This window comes from Phycodurus eques, chromosome 14 (assembly GCF_024500275.1).
Source record: "Phycodurus eques isolate BA_2022a chromosome 14, UOR_Pequ_1.1, whole genome shotgun sequence".
NCBI classification, from domain to species: Eukaryota; Metazoa; Chordata; class Actinopteri; order Syngnathiformes; family Syngnathidae; genus Phycodurus; species Phycodurus eques.
Window position 1 is genome coordinate 21,756,166 of NC_084538.1, and position 16,315 is coordinate 21,772,480.

Genomic DNA, 16,315 nt, shown 5'->3' on the forward strand with positions numbered 1-16,315 from the left:
ATGCTGTTTTGGGGGAGTCCAGTCAGAAAACCATTACAATAGTCAAGTCTACTTGAGGTAAAAGCATGGATGAACTTCTGGTCTGCTTGGCACATGCAATCCTTCACTCTGGATATGTTCTTCAGATGGTAGAAAGCAGTTTTAGTAATTTATTTATGACTATTGAAAGTCAGGTCGAAATCTACACCACCAAGCTTTCTGACTTAGTCTTTGGTTTTTAAAGAGAGCGACTCCAGGTATTTACCAACAGCAGTCCTCTTTTCTTTATTGGCAAAAACAATTATCTCAGTTTTGTTGTGGTTTAATTGAAGAAAACTTTGGCCATTTATCTTACAGAGTGACACAACACTTCAACTGAACTGTAGTCATCTAGAGACACGGCTAGATATACTGTAATTGTGTGTCATCTGCATAGCTATGATAGTCATAATTAAAGTTCTGAAAAATTTGACCCAAGGGTAGCATATACAGCCTGAACAGGAGGGGTCCAAGAACTGACCCTTGAGGGACCCCATAGGTCATTGCCATTCAATTAGATTGAACACTTACAATGGTTACAAAATAACTGCTTTCCTCCAGATAGGACCTCAACCATTTAAGGACTGTTCCATTTAGTCCTACCCACGTTTCCAACTTGTTCAGCAGTATATTATGATCTACTGTATCAAAAGACGCACTGAGATCCAACAAGACCAGAATTGACACCTTTCTCAATCAGTATTCAACCTTATATTATTTAGCACTTTGATAATAGTAGATTCTGTACTGTGATGAGTTTGGAAACCTGATTGAAATTAGTCAAAAAGTCCATTTAAGTTCAAGAAATTGCTGAGTCGATTAAAAATAAAAATAACTTTCTCAACAATCTTGGCTATGAAAGGGAGATTTGAGATGGGTCTGTAGCTTGCTAACATATTTTTTTAGAAGAGGCTTAATGGCAGCTACTTTTAGAGCTTTAGGAAACTCAACTGACTGAAGTGAGGTATTGATTATTTGCTGCAAATCAGCTAGCACAGACTTCGCAATAGCTTTGAAAAAGTCAGATGGACTTGAGTCAAGACAGCTCGTGGATGGTTTCAGCTGCTGAACCGATTTCTCAACAGTTCTTTTGGTCAACTGTATCAAATACTGATATGGTAATAGAGTTTTTCCTCGGTGGCTTCAGATGTACGATCATTTTATCATTTGGCTGATTTGTGCTGATATTTAACCTGATGCATTGTATTTTTTCCACTGGAATAACAAGCAAATTCATTGCATTTATCTGTTGTTAGTGTTCTGGAGCTATCTGATTCTGGGGGTTTGTGAGCTTGTCAACCACAGCAAACAAAGTGCGAGTAATTGTTGAAGTTCTTGCTGATGATTTCAGAAAGGTATTGCTGTCTCGCCCTGACTAACTCTTGGTTAAAATTACAAAACTTTGTCTGTAGAGGTCATAGTCAATTTGGAGTTTAATTTTTCTGCACTTACATTCTGCTTTCCTCCACTTTGATTTCGATGTCTTTACCATTCTTGTGCTCCTCCACGTTGATCTAGGTAGCCTCAAGACTGTCTTAGTTTTAATAGGAGCGACAGCATTCATGACATTTGAGATTTTCCAGTTGAAATTATCCAAAAGTTCATCAACTGTCTCAGCATTCGCAGTTTGTGGCACAGCTATGGTCTCCATGAACGTAGTGATGGTACTCTCATTTATCTACCTTTTCTTAATAGACATCGAGGTTGTCTGAAATTTTGGAAGAATCTGTAATTCAAAGAATACAGAAAAATGGTCAGAAATAGCCACATCCTTAATTTCTACTGATATAATTTCAACATCCTAATAGATGACCAGGTCTAAGATGTGACATTGAGTGTGGGTTGGACTCTTAATATGTTGAGAGAGGTCAGATTTGTCTCGTATAGCAGAGGGTTGTTGAGATTTTTTTCCCATGTTATTGTCAAAATGAATGTTAGTCTCCCGTTATGACAAAATAGTTGTAGTTAGTACAAATAACTGAGAGCAGTTCTGGAAAATCCTCCATTAATTTTCATTAACAATGGTTTGATAGTTTCACAGTTTATCCTCACTAAGTTTGTAGTTTTCCTTTTTTTTGCCATACTTCTTTGACCAACTTTCTGTCCCTTGTAATTACAGGGATGAAAAATCTCCATAGGGGTCTGACTTATTCTCAAGAGTGGATAAACTAATTCTATTTTTCATATTCTTTGAATAAAAATGTATTATGGCAGAATCTGGTTTGGAACCATTTTATTCTGATCTTAAATGGAATGATTTTGGTGATTGTACATCAACTTCGTGGCTTCAAGTTCTCATATAGTATTCCCCGGCTTGTAGGTGACTGCGTTCGTCCTCGATTGTTTTTGATTACTGCAAGACCAAAATGCATCCATACTTTGGATTTAAGCTTCGCTGGACGTTCGTGTTTGTTTTGCGCTGTGCTCCTTTCCTGCATTGCGCATGCACTGCGCAGGGGATCATGGGAGATGCGGTTTGCTACTCAGACCAGACCACTCAGTAGCGCCAGAAACACACTGCACTGTTTGATACTCCCATGATTCCCTGCGATGTCACAGACAGGAAAACTTTCTCATTGAAAGTTCTAAAACACACACACACACACACACGCATCCATCTAAAGTCTGTTGTGCGTGCATCCAATGTGTTATTTCCTAGTATCAGTACAATCGGTTGATTACCTTTTAAAATGATTTAAATCAAAACATTTATGTCCGGAAGGCTAATTTGCTGAGCAGAGCTCGATCCAGTTGGATCATAGGAATATACTATAAGGGGAATTATTGATGTAATTAATGAATGGTTACACCACTAGTCTTAACCATGTAACATGGTTAAGACTAGCGGTGTAATGATTTGTGGTGGAAAGGTGATCCTATACAACTGGCAAATGGCTGAATAAGGTTGCCTGTAAACAGATGGGACCATTACCGAACTTCAGTTTGGGATGTACAATGGGAGGAAAAGGTATGTGAACCATTCAGAATTTCTGCATAAATTGGAGACTCTAAATTGCCCGTAGGTGTGACTGTGAGTGCGAATGGTTGTCTGTTTGTATGTGCCCTGCGATTAGCCGGCAACCAGTTCAGGGTGTACCCCGCCTCCTGCCCGATGACAGCTGGGATAGGCTCCAGCACGCCCGCGACCCTAGTGAGGATAAGCGGCTCAGAAAATGGATGGATGGATGGATGCTTAAACTAATACCACACGAAGAATTCTTTTTTTAAGTAAGTGAACCCTTAGATTTAATAACTGGTTCTACAGGCAGCTAAAACCTCAACCAAACGTTTCGAGCCATGCGCCCCAAACGTTTCCTGTAGCTGCATATCAGACGTGCTCAACAAGCTGGTTGAATTTTGGTGCAATGACGTGTAAATCTTTTTGGTATACTAGTGTCCAAAGTTACCACACGTGTCCCAGATACCAGCACTTGAGGGAGTAGGAATCATGATTAGAAGTATAAAATCGTACGGTTGTCGTACTAGAGTGGCTCTAACTACCGGAGACAAATTCCCTGTGTGTTTTTTGGACATACTTGGAAAATAAAGATGATTCTGATTCTGAAAATAAAAATTCAACAGCACAGAGATGTAACAGTATCTTGGATTCTACATTGATAAAGTTCCAAAACCCCAACCCCTGAACGGTTCCTCCGGCCTGTGGTGTCGCCTCTGACCCTGCAGAGGGGGGTGTACACACCCACATGGGCTCGCGCCTCCCCGGCCAGCCGGACCCCACAGAGTCAACCTGGCCCACTCAGCTGCCCTTCTGTGGACTCGGCCGCCTCATCAGCAGCCAGTCCTTGCCTGACTTTGGCCTAGCGACGGAGGTGGCCGTTCCATGAGCCGGTGGCAGGCTGTTGGGTGAGGCCAGAGTTTCTCCAGCCTGCTCCCGCTCCGCCACACTGTGATTTGCAGTTTTGCTTTTAAATGTGTTTTTATGAGGTGCAAAATAAAAAAATTTACTCGCAAATTGCGACGCTAATCAGCTTATTTCGAGCCTTGCAGTACAATGAAGTGCAGTTCTACACAACTGATTATAACTACTCCAACAGCCGTATTATAATGTCTGTGTTTTTTAGGTAACCCACAATCAACAGAATGTTCTTGACCTTTCATGGCTGGAGGAAGGAACAGGGCTTGCACAGGAAGAGCTCAAACCATTGTCACGCAGCATGGCTACATCTCTACAGCAACTGATTGCGCAGAGAGACAAGGCCAGTGAGGTAACAAAAACAAAAATGAATAAAATGATTTTAAAAAACATTCACAATTTCTATTGCAGACATCTCAGTAAAATAGTAATCATAAATTAGGCTTGCTTTTAAAGCAAAATCACAGTGGATCAGGTGTGACGGTAGTTATCTGGTGCGGTCCTGTCCTGCCCGAGGCCCGGACCCACGCGACTACCATCCCCTGGCTTGGGCGCCGAGTGCGCTAACCAGAAGGCCAAAAGCTCTGGCTGCTAACCTGCTGACCAGCGCTACTCTTCAGTCTTTCGAGTAGTGAGGTTTTGACAAGTGTACTTTTTGCACAGTACAAGCTGGTTTCTGTTACATAGGCAGCGATTGAGAGTTTCAAACATGCAGGAGCAATTCCTAATGTATGAAAACAAATATACATCTATAACATATTTATATGAAGAATGAACTTTTCAACATATTATTGTTGAATGACAATTGCTTTAAATCCTTTTAGGTCATTGTAGATCTTACCCAGGAGAGGGACTACTTGTCCAGCCTGAATCCCCAGGAAAGACAAATAAGTAGCCCAGAACAAGTGAACACTTCTGGAGGTCTGGTAGTGAATAACAAAGGATCCGCCTTGACTGTGGCCAGCCTCACCAAAGAAGAGAAGCAGCATTTATCTGTAGAGCTCGCTGATACGAAGGCCAAGCTTCGCAGATATAGACAAGAACTGTGAGTCTACTGAGGCTTAAAATCTTATGCAGGAGGCAGACGATAAATTGGACCGTTCTGTATGCAGGGAAGAGAAGGTTGAGCAGTTGATGGATTCCAAACACGAGGTGGAGCATCTAGATCAGGAGCTTCAGAGACTTAAACAAGAGGTCAGCTTCACTTTTATTAATGCATTAATACCTGATCTGTCTGCTTCATCATCAAATATTTTGTGTGTATGATTTTGCCATCGTTATACAGTGGGTACGGAAAGTATTCAGACACCCTTAAATTTTTCACTCTTTGTTATATTGCAACCATCTGCTAAAATCATTCCCCCCCCCCACTCATTAATGTACACACAGCACCCCACATTGACAGGAAAAAAAACCGGAATAGTTGATTTACTAAAAAAGAAACACTGAAATATCATACAGCCATAAGTATTCAGACCCTTTGTTCAGTATTTCGTAGAAGCACCCTTTTGAGCTAATACAGCTATGAGTCTTTTTGGAAATGATGCAACAAGTTTTTCACACCAGGATTTGGAGTTTCTCTGCCATTCCAATCTTTGCCTTGCCACAATTCTGTCTCTGAGTTCTTCAGGCAGTTCCTTTGACCTCATGATTCTCATTTGCTCTGACATGCATTGTGACCTGTAAGGTCTTACATAGACAGGTGTGTGGCTTTCCTAATCAAGTCCAGTCAGTATAATCAAACACAGCTGGACTCAAATGAAGGTGTAGAACCATGTCAAGGATGATCAGAAGAAATGGACAGCACTCAAGTTAAATATATGAGTCTCACAGCAAAGGGTCTGAATACTTTTGGCTGCAATATAACAAAGAGTGAAAAATTTAAGGGGGTCTGAATACTTTCCGTACTCAATGTATGTCATAAAACATCAAGTCCAATGTGTAATGTTCCTTAGGATAAAATGGCCTCCTGGAGCTCATGATTGTTAACACAATTAACGACCTGAATTGAATGGAAATTTCTGCTTATTTGGTCTCACCAAAACTGTCTTAAAAGTCTTTTCTGGTGCAAAGAAACGATTTGTCAGCGATACCTAGCATTGCTCAGATTTGATAACATGAAACATGGACATTGCAACCTTTACACTGTCATCTGACGAGTTGCCATTATGTGAAAATATGGTTTATATTATTACTGATTGTAAGTAGGCTACATTGTAAAGATACCATGGCCTGAGATACCGTGAATTTATTTTGTCAGTCTACAATGGCTCAACGCGAAAAGCGATCTTTTCTTCACGCATGAGAATTGTCCCCGCATGTCCCCATGAAGAACGCATGCACGTATTTCTGTTTCTGTTTTGTGTTTCTAGAACCAGTCGCTGTCTTGTGAGGCTCGCTCTGTACGAGTTTATCGGGACGAGGTTGACTCCTTGAGGGAGAAAGCGGCCCGGGTCGACCGACTAGAAACTGAGCTCACCCGATGTAAAGAGAAACTCAATGACGTTCACTTCTACAAGACAAGAGTGGAGGTAAACAAAACCTCTACTCAGATTTGTGCATCGATTTTGACTATATATTCTTTATGACGTTTTGGTTTGGGTGGCACGGTGGAGGACTGGTTAGCACGTCTGCCTCACAGTTCTGAGGACCGGGGTTCAAATCCCGGCCTCGCCTGTGTGGAGTATGCATGCAAAATCGCGATCACTGTTAAAATGTTATTGATTGTGAAGCCCTAGTATCGACAATACACAGAATGTGCTCAGATGATTTGGAAAAAGTATATAAAATATAGCAGTACATTACACATTAAATATTAATGAGAAACTTTGACTCTCTAGTAACTGATTCAACAATCTTTAGCACACCATTATAAAAAAAAAAAAAAAAAAAAAAATCTGAAAACCGCAACCCACGATGAAGCCAGAGCGACTCATTAGTCATCTATACTTACTGTGTGTGGCTTTGTTTGCCTGTACGACCCATCAGGAGCTACGTGACGACAACCTGACTCTTATGGAGACAAAGGTGTTGCTGGAGGAGCAATTATCAGTCTCCAGAGGGCGCTGTGAGAAAGTTCACGCTATGGAGAAAGACAACCTGCTACTACGAGCCAAAATAAATGACTTGGAAATGGTATGGCATTATTATCTCACATGGATACACATGAATAAAAGTGTTGGTACCCCACTGTTAATGAAAGAAAAACCCAAAGTGGTCATAGAAATAACTTAAATCTGACAAAAATAATAATCAATAAAAATCTAATGAAATTTAACCAATGAAAATCAGACATTGCTTGTGAATTTTGGTTCAACAGAATTCTTTGAAAAACAAACTCATGACACAGGCCTTGACAAAAATGATTAACTTAATATTTTGTTGCACAACCATGTGAGGCAATCACTGCAATCGAATAATTTTTGTAACTTTCAATGAGACTTCTGCACCTTTCAGCAGGTATTTTTGCCCACTCTTCATGACCAAACTGCTCCACTTGTCTGAAGTTTGAAGGGTGCTTTCTCCAGACTGCATGTTTCAGCTCCTTCCACCGATGTTCGATACAATTTAGATCAGGGCTCATAGAAGGGAACTTCAGAATAAGTGTTTTGCTCTTACCCATTCTTGTTCTTGGGTGTTTTAGTTTCTCTCTCTCTCGCTCTCTCTCTACCCTTTTATGTTAAAACTCATGCTTTTATTTTTACACAAGCACCGTGGAACCGTAAGTTCTGTGAGTTCCGTGACGTGCCGTGCACGAAACTGAGTGAAAGAGAAAAGATAGCCGTGGCGGGGCACACCTCCAATCTATATGCAGTAAGAGACTGTGTGAAGCAAGGCCTAATACAGTATATGTTAATGTATGTGTCATATCACACACTGAACAAAAATATAAACACAACACTTTTGGTTTTGCTCCCATTTTCCGTGAGCTGGACTCCAAGATCTAAAACTTTTTCTACATACACAAAAGGCCATTTCCCTCAAATATTGTTCACAAATCTGTCTAAATCTGTGTTAGTGAGCATTTCTCCTTTGTCAAGATAATCCATCCCACCTAACAGGTATAGCATATCAAGATGCTGATTAGACAGCATGATTATTGCACAGGTGTGCCTTAGACTGGCCACAATAAAAGGCCACTCTGAAATGTGCAGTTTTGCTTTATTGTGGAAGTCTGGGGGGGGGGGGGGGGGGGGGGTCAGAAAACCAGTGGGTATCTGGTGTGACCACCATTTGCCTCACGCTCGCCTGTCAACATACAGTTTGGCAAATTTCAGTCTGGCTTTTTTTATTTTTAGCAGTCGTTGGTCGTCTCCCATGAAGTCCACTTTGGCTCAAACGACGACGACGTTGTTGCGATCTGACACTGATGTACCTTGACCTTGGAGTTCACCTTTAATTTATTTGGAGGTTGTTCTGGGCTCTTTTGTTGCCATTCGTATTATCCGTCTCTTGGCTGCAGTCGCGTGGATCTTAAATGTATTAATAATATGTGAAACTGTAGTCACAGGAACATCAAGCTCCATGGAGATTGTAGTATAGCCTTAACCTTTAACGTGGTTGTCTATAATTTTCATTCCAATCCCCTGAGACAACTCTCACCTTCACTTCCTCCGGTCCATGTTTAGTGTGGTACACACCATGTCACCGAACAGCACAGTTTTTAATTGTCACCCTTTCAATAGGCCAACTGAGTGATTACAATTTTTTTAGACACCTGTGATGCTAATTAGAGGACACACCTCATTTGTACGTGTCCCTTTGGTCAAAATATTTTCAATCTTTTCTCGGGGTGCTATCATTTTGTCCAGGCCTGTTTCATGAATTAAAAAAAAAAATAAAATTGTCTGATTTTTTTTTTTTTTTATTGGTAAATTTTCATTAAATTTTTATTTATTATTACTTTTGTCAGATTCAAGTTATTTCTGTGACCACTGTGGGTTTTTCTTTCATTAACAGAGGGGTACCAACAATTTTATCCCCGTGTGTAACTCTTCAGGCACTTTCACGCCTGGTCTCAATTGCAGGTCATGCGTCTTGCAACAGGATAATGACCCAAATCACACAGTTAAATACACCAAGAACCAAAACATTGGACCATTCTGAAGTGGCTTTCTCTGAGCCCTGACCTAAATCCTATTGAACATCTGTGGAAGGAGCTAAAACAGGCCGTCTGGAGAAAGCACCCTTCAAACCTGAGACAACTGGAGCAGTTTACTCCAGTTTGTTCCACAGTGGGCCAGAATACCTGCGAGAGGTGCAGAAGTCTCATTGAAAGTTACAAAAATCGTTTGATTGCAGTGATTGACTCAAAAGGTTGCACAACAAAATATTAAGGGTACCATAATTTTTTTGTACAGGCCTGTTTTATGAGTTTGTTTTTAAAATAATTCTGGTCAACCACAATTAAAAAGCAACGTCTGATTTTCATTGGTTAATTTCCATTAAAATTGTATTTATTATTACTTTTGTCAGTTTCAAGTTACTTCTATGACTACTATGAGTTTCTTTCATTAACAGAGGGGTACCAACAATTTTATCCACATGTACACTTGCTTTTCTTAATACACTATCAAGGACAAATACAAATGCTGTTACAATTGCTCATTGCAGAGCACAATTATCCATTATCTAGACAAAACAATTAAACAGGCAAAATATTTTATAAAGTATTATTTATATCTATGTACCCACAGCATTCTGATTACTTGCACAATCTACAGACTTTTTGATACAGCCCATGCTCTTATTAGTGTACAAGTAGTCATAACAGTTTGGCATTGTATGTTGTACTGTATTTGCTTTAAGAAACAAATGTTTGTCTGTGTTCTTTGCAGGAGAGAGACAATGAACGGCGTCGGCTAGAGGAGCTGGTGGAGGAGAACATGCTTCTGGAGATCGGACAGAAACAGAGTATGAACGAATCAGCTCATCTGGGATGGGAACTGGAACAGCTCACCAAAAACCAAGACAATTCTAACACAGAGAGTAAGACACTCACTAATTTTCCATTACTATTTTTCATCACTGTGATTTACCTATTTTTGTCATGCTGCAGCCCGGAAATCGTTTGTCCACGAGCTCAATGAGTGTGTCTCCAGTCGTGTTTTGAAGCTGGAGAAAGAGAACAGGGAGCTGCAAACCTCTATTGAGAGACTAAAAGAGGAGAATCACCATCTGCAGGAGAAGCAGCTCCATACCCAAGAGCTAGACCGGGAGAACCAAGGTCTCGGTAAAAAGGTAAAAACAAATAAAAAAATGTAAATGTTTAAAGCCATTTAAGCCATTCACAGAAAAAAATTAAGTGGGCCCTAAGGCTTGCACGTGCAAAATCGAGTGCAAACCTAAGTGCTCCTGCAAACAGGTGTGGAAGCTGATCGACGAACCAAGCTCACCCAGGATTGCGTCTGCAAAACTCACGCAATTTTCTAACAGTTCATTTTGCGTCTTCCTAAGAGGAGTATATGCGAATAGATTAATTCAGCATGCGCTATTGCGGGGCATGGGGGTTGATTTTGTGTCTTTATAAGTACTATGCTAACCAGTAGTCAAAGTGGTGCCAGTGTAGTACAGACAACATGAGAGGCTGCGGGAACACCTTTTTGAAATCCGAAAACAAACAGAAACAAACATTATCGTGACATATCGTCTATTCAGCAATGCAAGATTCTGAATGATCCCAGGGCTGGATTGTAACCAGTCGCAAAAAGGAGTCATGCCGAATCGCCTGATAAAACTCCTTTCAGTGCACGGTGAAAATTAGGGCTGCCCTCTCCCAGAGCAGTTGACCAGGTGTGATATTATGGACCCATAGGTGATGAAATCCCTAAATTCCTTGCAATTGTACGTTAAGGAACATTGTCCTTAAACTGTTTGACTATTTTCTCACGCACTTGTTCACAAAGGGGTGAACCTCGCCCCATCTTTGCTTGCGAATGACTGAGAAATTCAGGGAAGCTCCTTTTATTCCCAATAATGGCACCCACCTGTTCCCAATTCGCCTGCTCACCTGTGGGATGTTCCAAACAGGTGTTTGATGAGCATTCCTCAACTTTCTCAGTCTTTTTTGCCACCTGTCCCAGCTTTTTTGGAACGTGTTGCAGCCATTAAATTGTCAGTTAATGATTATTTTCCAAAAACAATCAAGTTTATCAGTTTGAACATTAAATATCTCGTCTTTGTAGTGTATTCAATTAGATATAGGTTGAACATGATTTGCAAATCATTGTATTCTGTTTTTATTTATGTTTAACACAATGTCCCAACTTCATTGGAATTTGAGTTGTACATTGACAATTGTGTAAAGTTTGTACACAATTGTGTAAAGCCTGTATAATTATGTATCGGCCTTCTGGATCTTCTCCTGTACTATTTATTGTAAAAAGTAGTCTTTTATGCACTAGTATTGAGACTCCTCTTTGTCTGCTATTATTAGACAGTCCTGTTAAGGACGAGATAGCCTGAGTGAAATCAGTAAGGCATTTTTCTTCTGACTCAGTATGGCATTGTTTCTTGTAATAGAAGGAGGTCTGTTTTAAATTTAATGATATAATCCATAATCTTAATTCTTTTTGCCTGAGATCGAATGCCATTGACATTCCATGACACAAAATTCTAAGTGTGACATTCAGTGGGTGCGTATATCATAATTTTAAATAGTATGTATTCTTTGATGTTGTTTTTTTGACAGTTTTCGGGAGATTTTGGTATTGTGTTGACAAATGTTATTTAGAGAGGGTCATAGAGATGCTATGTTTAAGTACAGCAAAGCTAGGGTACATAGAAGGGTAACGAACAAACACGGAACATAGAAAACTAACCGTGACAAGGGGATACTATGGTGTGTGGTGGTGGTTTGTAGTGTGTTTAGTGTCTGTGGAAACAAGCAGAGCGGGAAAGCAGACAGATAGGAGTGAGAATACATGCTGGTATCATGCGTGATTCCGTTTTTGTTTTGTTTTGTTTGTTTATCTAAGCAAAAGTGGAAAGAATGACACAAGCTACAATACACTTTTGACAATTCATAACGACAACAGATCAGAATAAGTACTCATCTAGAAGAGCCACGGCGTGACGGCATCACGAAACAGTTGGCCGTCAACAAATAGCTTATCGACAACTTGCCAGTCTCGCTTGCCTTTCTCAAGGTGATTCTTCATCAACGGCTACAAGATTTCCTCGGGGAACTGATCGTTCATTCCAAACGAAGTCCCTTTGAGCTCACGACCTTTTGTTTTCACAAACACTTGTTGCTGAAAGTGTTAAAACTTTGCAATGATGGGACGTGGTCAGTTTCCTGGACGGGGTCCTCCCAATCGGTGAACACGGTGAAAGGTCATCTTGTCACCTGTATCTTGAGCGCGGACTTCATGAACTTTTTAATCTGCTCCTCGGGGTCTTCCGGGGCATTTTCTACAATGCCCGAGAAAAGGAGAATGTCGCGCATTCGGCGTGTTTTTCCTCTTCGGAAATCACCCCCTTCTCCCTTTGTCTTTCTATCTCAACCCAAACTGTCGAGACAAACGCTTGCCGTACAACGACTCTCTTCTGAGCTTTTTGCTGGGAGGGAGTTTTTTTCTTGCTTCCGTCGTCAAAATGTTTGCTCATCTGGGGTTCATTCGGTTTTCTTTAATGTGTGAGGAGCGTGGTTCGAGACTGTCTTCATATGTCAAGTAACGAGATAACTTGTGAATTGATGCTAAACAGATCAAATTGACCTCACTTAGTATGAAAAAAGAATGTTTTTTTAAGTAGCTAACCCTATCTATAATGACAACTACAAAAAAGAAAAACAACACATACAAAAACAGAAAAGTAGGCAGCTGCAAATGAGATATGATTTTCTTTCCATTTTCTTTTTGATTTTGGTTATTGTTTGACCTTTAGGCAAAACATGATTTTCTGAGGTCTATTTTTGTGTGTTTTTTAAAAATTCATTAACTAACCTGTCCCCTCTACACGATTAAATCTGTGTCTTCCTCAGTTGGAGCATCTCCGGGGCTTGTTGGACCAGGAGAAATTGACGAATCAAGACATGGAATCTCTTGGAGATGATTTATTGAAGGAAAAACAAAATTTGGAAAGAGAAATGCATGCTTTAAGAGCAGAAAAAGACAGACAGGTAAATTACAGGAACACGCTCAGAAGCTCTTTGCACCAGTTGTACACCACAGCAATTCAATCCATCATGGCGTGATTAAGAGCAGACACAGATAGGGCAGAATCAAACTTCAGTAAAAAAATAAGTGCAGCTGAAATATGTATAGAATTATCGTGCTCTCCTACCTTGCTAACGCTCTTTCTGTTTTATTTCTACTCTCTAATAAGATTTCAGAATTGGAGAGTGAGAAGCAACGTCTTTCTGATGCTGTGGTGTCGCTCCGTGAGCGTGCTCAATCTCACAGTGAAACAAGGGTCCGTGAGGTAGAGGCAGAGAATCGCCTCCTACACCAAGGCATTACTGACACCAGTGCCCGTTTAGCAAGTTTGGAAACTCAACTAATGCTTTACAAAGAGGAAGCAGAGAGGCTGAGGGAGAGGGCAGCAAGATGTGATGAGGTAGAGAGGGAGCTGGTCAGGGTGGAGAGAAACAGGGATGCTCTTAACAGAGAGGTAAGAGATCTAGCATTATCTTTGCTACTACTTATGAAAAAAAGGATTGACTTGGATGTTTTGGTCTTCAGGTGACATCTCTACGTGCATGCAGTGAGAGTTCAGAGTTTCTTGAGAAGCAGGTGTCCTCCCTGGAGCAGGAGGTGCACAGATTTAAACGGGAGGCAGTGGAGGCTCAGCAAGGGCTTCAGCAACTGAAGAGACAGGAAGCTAATAATAGCCTCCTGACAAAAGAAAACTTGGAACTCCGCTGCTCAGTGGAAAACCTGCGCTCCTCATCCTCTTTTCTCATTAAACAACAGGAACAATATAAGGAGGCGCAGGAAAAGTTGCAAGAAATGCAAAAGACGTCGGACGAGGTTGGAGTGGAGTTACAAGGGGAGAGGAAGAGAGGAGAGAGGCTAGAAATGAATGTTGCCACACTAAATCAAGAGAAGCATCGTTTAGAGGAGGATATGGAGAAGTTTAAAGAGGAAAAGGCAGAATTAGAGCGAGAGAAGCAGCAAATATTGAGTAGGCAGGAAGAGCTGAGGAAGGAAGTAGAAGATCTGAGTCAGGAGCAGAGGAGGAGAGAAGAAGGTGACAAGGAGAGAAGGAAGATTCTGTTGGACCTGGAACAGTCTGAAAAGGGAAGGAAGCACTTGGAGAAAGAGAGTTGGAGGAATAGAATGCTACTGGAAGGTAAGGAAGCAGAGCTGGAAGAGAAGGCTAGTCAGTTGGCTGTGGTGGAGAAAGAGGGTGTAGATATGAGAAAAGAGATTAATATGCTAAAGGAGGTGGCAGTCAAAGCCAAAGAGTTGGAGAGGGAGAACAAGGAGCTGAACAAACAAGCGACCATTGACAAGAGAACTTTGGTTACACTGAGAGAGGTAAGAATGACAAATGATTATTATTATTTATTTGTATTTGATAGCGTTTCACATTTTTGTGGAGTGAATATTGAGGACTTTCTGTGTGTGTCATATCATCACATCTACAAACCCCAATCCCAATGAAGTTGGGACGTTGTGGAAAAACTGAATACAAGGATTTGCGAATCTTTTTCAGCCTATATGGAACGCACTACAATACAAAGACAAGATATTTAATGTTCAAAGTGATGAACGTTATTGTTTTTATGAAAATATTCTCTCATTTGAATGTGATGCCTGCAACACGTTCCCAAAAAGATGGGACAGGGGCAAAGAAAGACTGGGAAAGTCGAGAAATGCTCAAAAACACCTGTTTGGAACGTTCCACAGGTGAACAGGTTAATTGGAAACAGGTGAGTGTCAACATTTGGTATAAAAGGAGCTTCCCCAAAAGGCTCAGTTGTTCACAAGCAAGGATGGGATGAGGTTCACCACTTTGTGAACAACTGCATTAGCAAATAGTCCAACAGTTTAAGAACGTGTCTCAACGCATAATTGCAAGGAATTTAAGGATTTCATCATCTACCGTCCAAAATCTCATCAAAACATTCAGAGAATCTGGAGAAATCTCTGCATGTATTGTAAGCGGCAATGCTGAATACCAACACTTAATTGCACCATGACCTTCGATTCTTCAGGCTGCACTGCATTAAAATACAGCCTTATTGTGTAAAGGATATTGGCACTTGGGCTCAGGAACATTTGCTACAGCTCCACATGCAAGTTAATACTCTCGCAAGCAAAGTGAAAGCCATACAGTATATGAACAACACCTAAAAAGGCCACCGGCTTCTCTGGGCCCGATCTAATCTGAGATGGACTGACACAAAGTGGAAAAGTGTGCTGTGGTCTGACGAATCCACATTTCAAAATGTTTTTAGAAATCATGAACGTCGTGTCCTGCGGGCCAAAGAGGAAAAGGACCATCCGTAACGTTATCAACGCAAGTTCAAAAGCCAGCATTTCAGATGGTATGGGGGGGTGTTAGTGCCCACGGCATGGGTAACTTCTGTGGGTACATCTGTGAAGGCACCAGTAATGCTGAAAGGTACATCCAGGTTTTGGAGCAACATATGCGGCCATCCAAGCAACATCCTTTTCTGGGACATACACATTCTTGCTTATTTCGGCAAAACGATGCCAAGCCACATTCTGAAGGTGTTACAGCAGCGTGGCTTTGTAGTAAAAGAGAACGAGTACTAGACTGGCCTGCCAGCAGTCCAGACTTGAATATGTGTGGCACATTATGAAGCGCAAAATACCACAGTGTTACAGGCATCAAATTCAAAAGGAGTGAATATTTACACACACACAAAAGAACAGTTTATCAGTTTGAAAATTAAATGTCTTTGGAGTGTATTCTAGTGATTATAAATTGAAAATAATTAGCAAATCATTGAATTCCGTTTTGTGTGGGTTTTTTTTTCTTTTGCGTTTTACACATTGGAACTGAGGTTTGCAATATGCTGTAGAAGTGAAAAGGTTCGTAGTTGCGTAACAGAGAATGTTGTGTGTGTAGGAGTTGGTGTCAGAGAAGTTGAGAGTCCAGCAGCACAGTGTTGAGTTGGAAAGACTTAATGAAGAACTGGAAAAGGTTGGACTGAACCGAGAAAGACTACTACAACAGGAGCACATGCTGGAAGACAGGTAGGTTTAAATCACGCAACATACTGTACCAGTCACTTTTTTGGCGTACTCATCAGGCTTAATTTAGAATGTTGAAGTTGACTTGGGCCTGTGTGTGTGTCAGCAAGTACAAGCTGCTTGAATCTCGACTGGAGGAAACAGTCCAACAGGCAATGAAGATTAAAGAGGGGAAAATCTCCAGTCTGGAAAAGAAACTGGAAGAGTGCAACACACACAATGCTACACTACGTACAGAGCTAGCGATTGTAAGTGA

General features: G+C 40.9%; 1 protein-coding gene across 4 annotated transcripts in view; it reads left to right on the forward strand.

Moving 5' to 3' along the window:
* ccdc88c (coiled-coil domain containing 88C) overlaps positions 1–16,315 on the forward strand; it is a 113,442-nt gene that overhangs the window by 55,083 nt on the left and 42,044 nt on the right. For all 4 annotated transcript variants that reach the window (XM_061697127.1, XM_061697126.1, XM_061697129.1 and 1 more), the window contains 12 exons: positions 4,101–4,244; positions 4,717–4,937; positions 5,005–5,086; positions 6,265–6,423; positions 6,881–7,027; positions 9,730–9,880; positions 9,951–10,132; positions 12,876–13,013; positions 13,220–13,504; positions 13,576–14,373; positions 15,935–16,062; positions 16,166–16,307. In XM_061697127.1, coding sequence (XP_061553111.1) covers positions 4,101–4,244; positions 4,717–4,937; positions 5,005–5,086; positions 6,265–6,423; positions 6,881–7,027; positions 9,730–9,880; positions 9,951–10,132; positions 12,876–13,013; positions 13,220–13,504; positions 13,576–14,373; positions 15,935–16,062; positions 16,166–16,307 — 2,577 coding nt within the window. The remainder of the gene's footprint in view (positions 1–4,100; positions 4,245–4,716; positions 4,938–5,004; positions 5,087–6,264; positions 6,424–6,880; positions 7,028–9,729; positions 9,881–9,950; positions 10,133–12,875; positions 13,014–13,219; positions 13,505–13,575; positions 14,374–15,934; positions 16,063–16,165; positions 16,308–16,315) is intronic.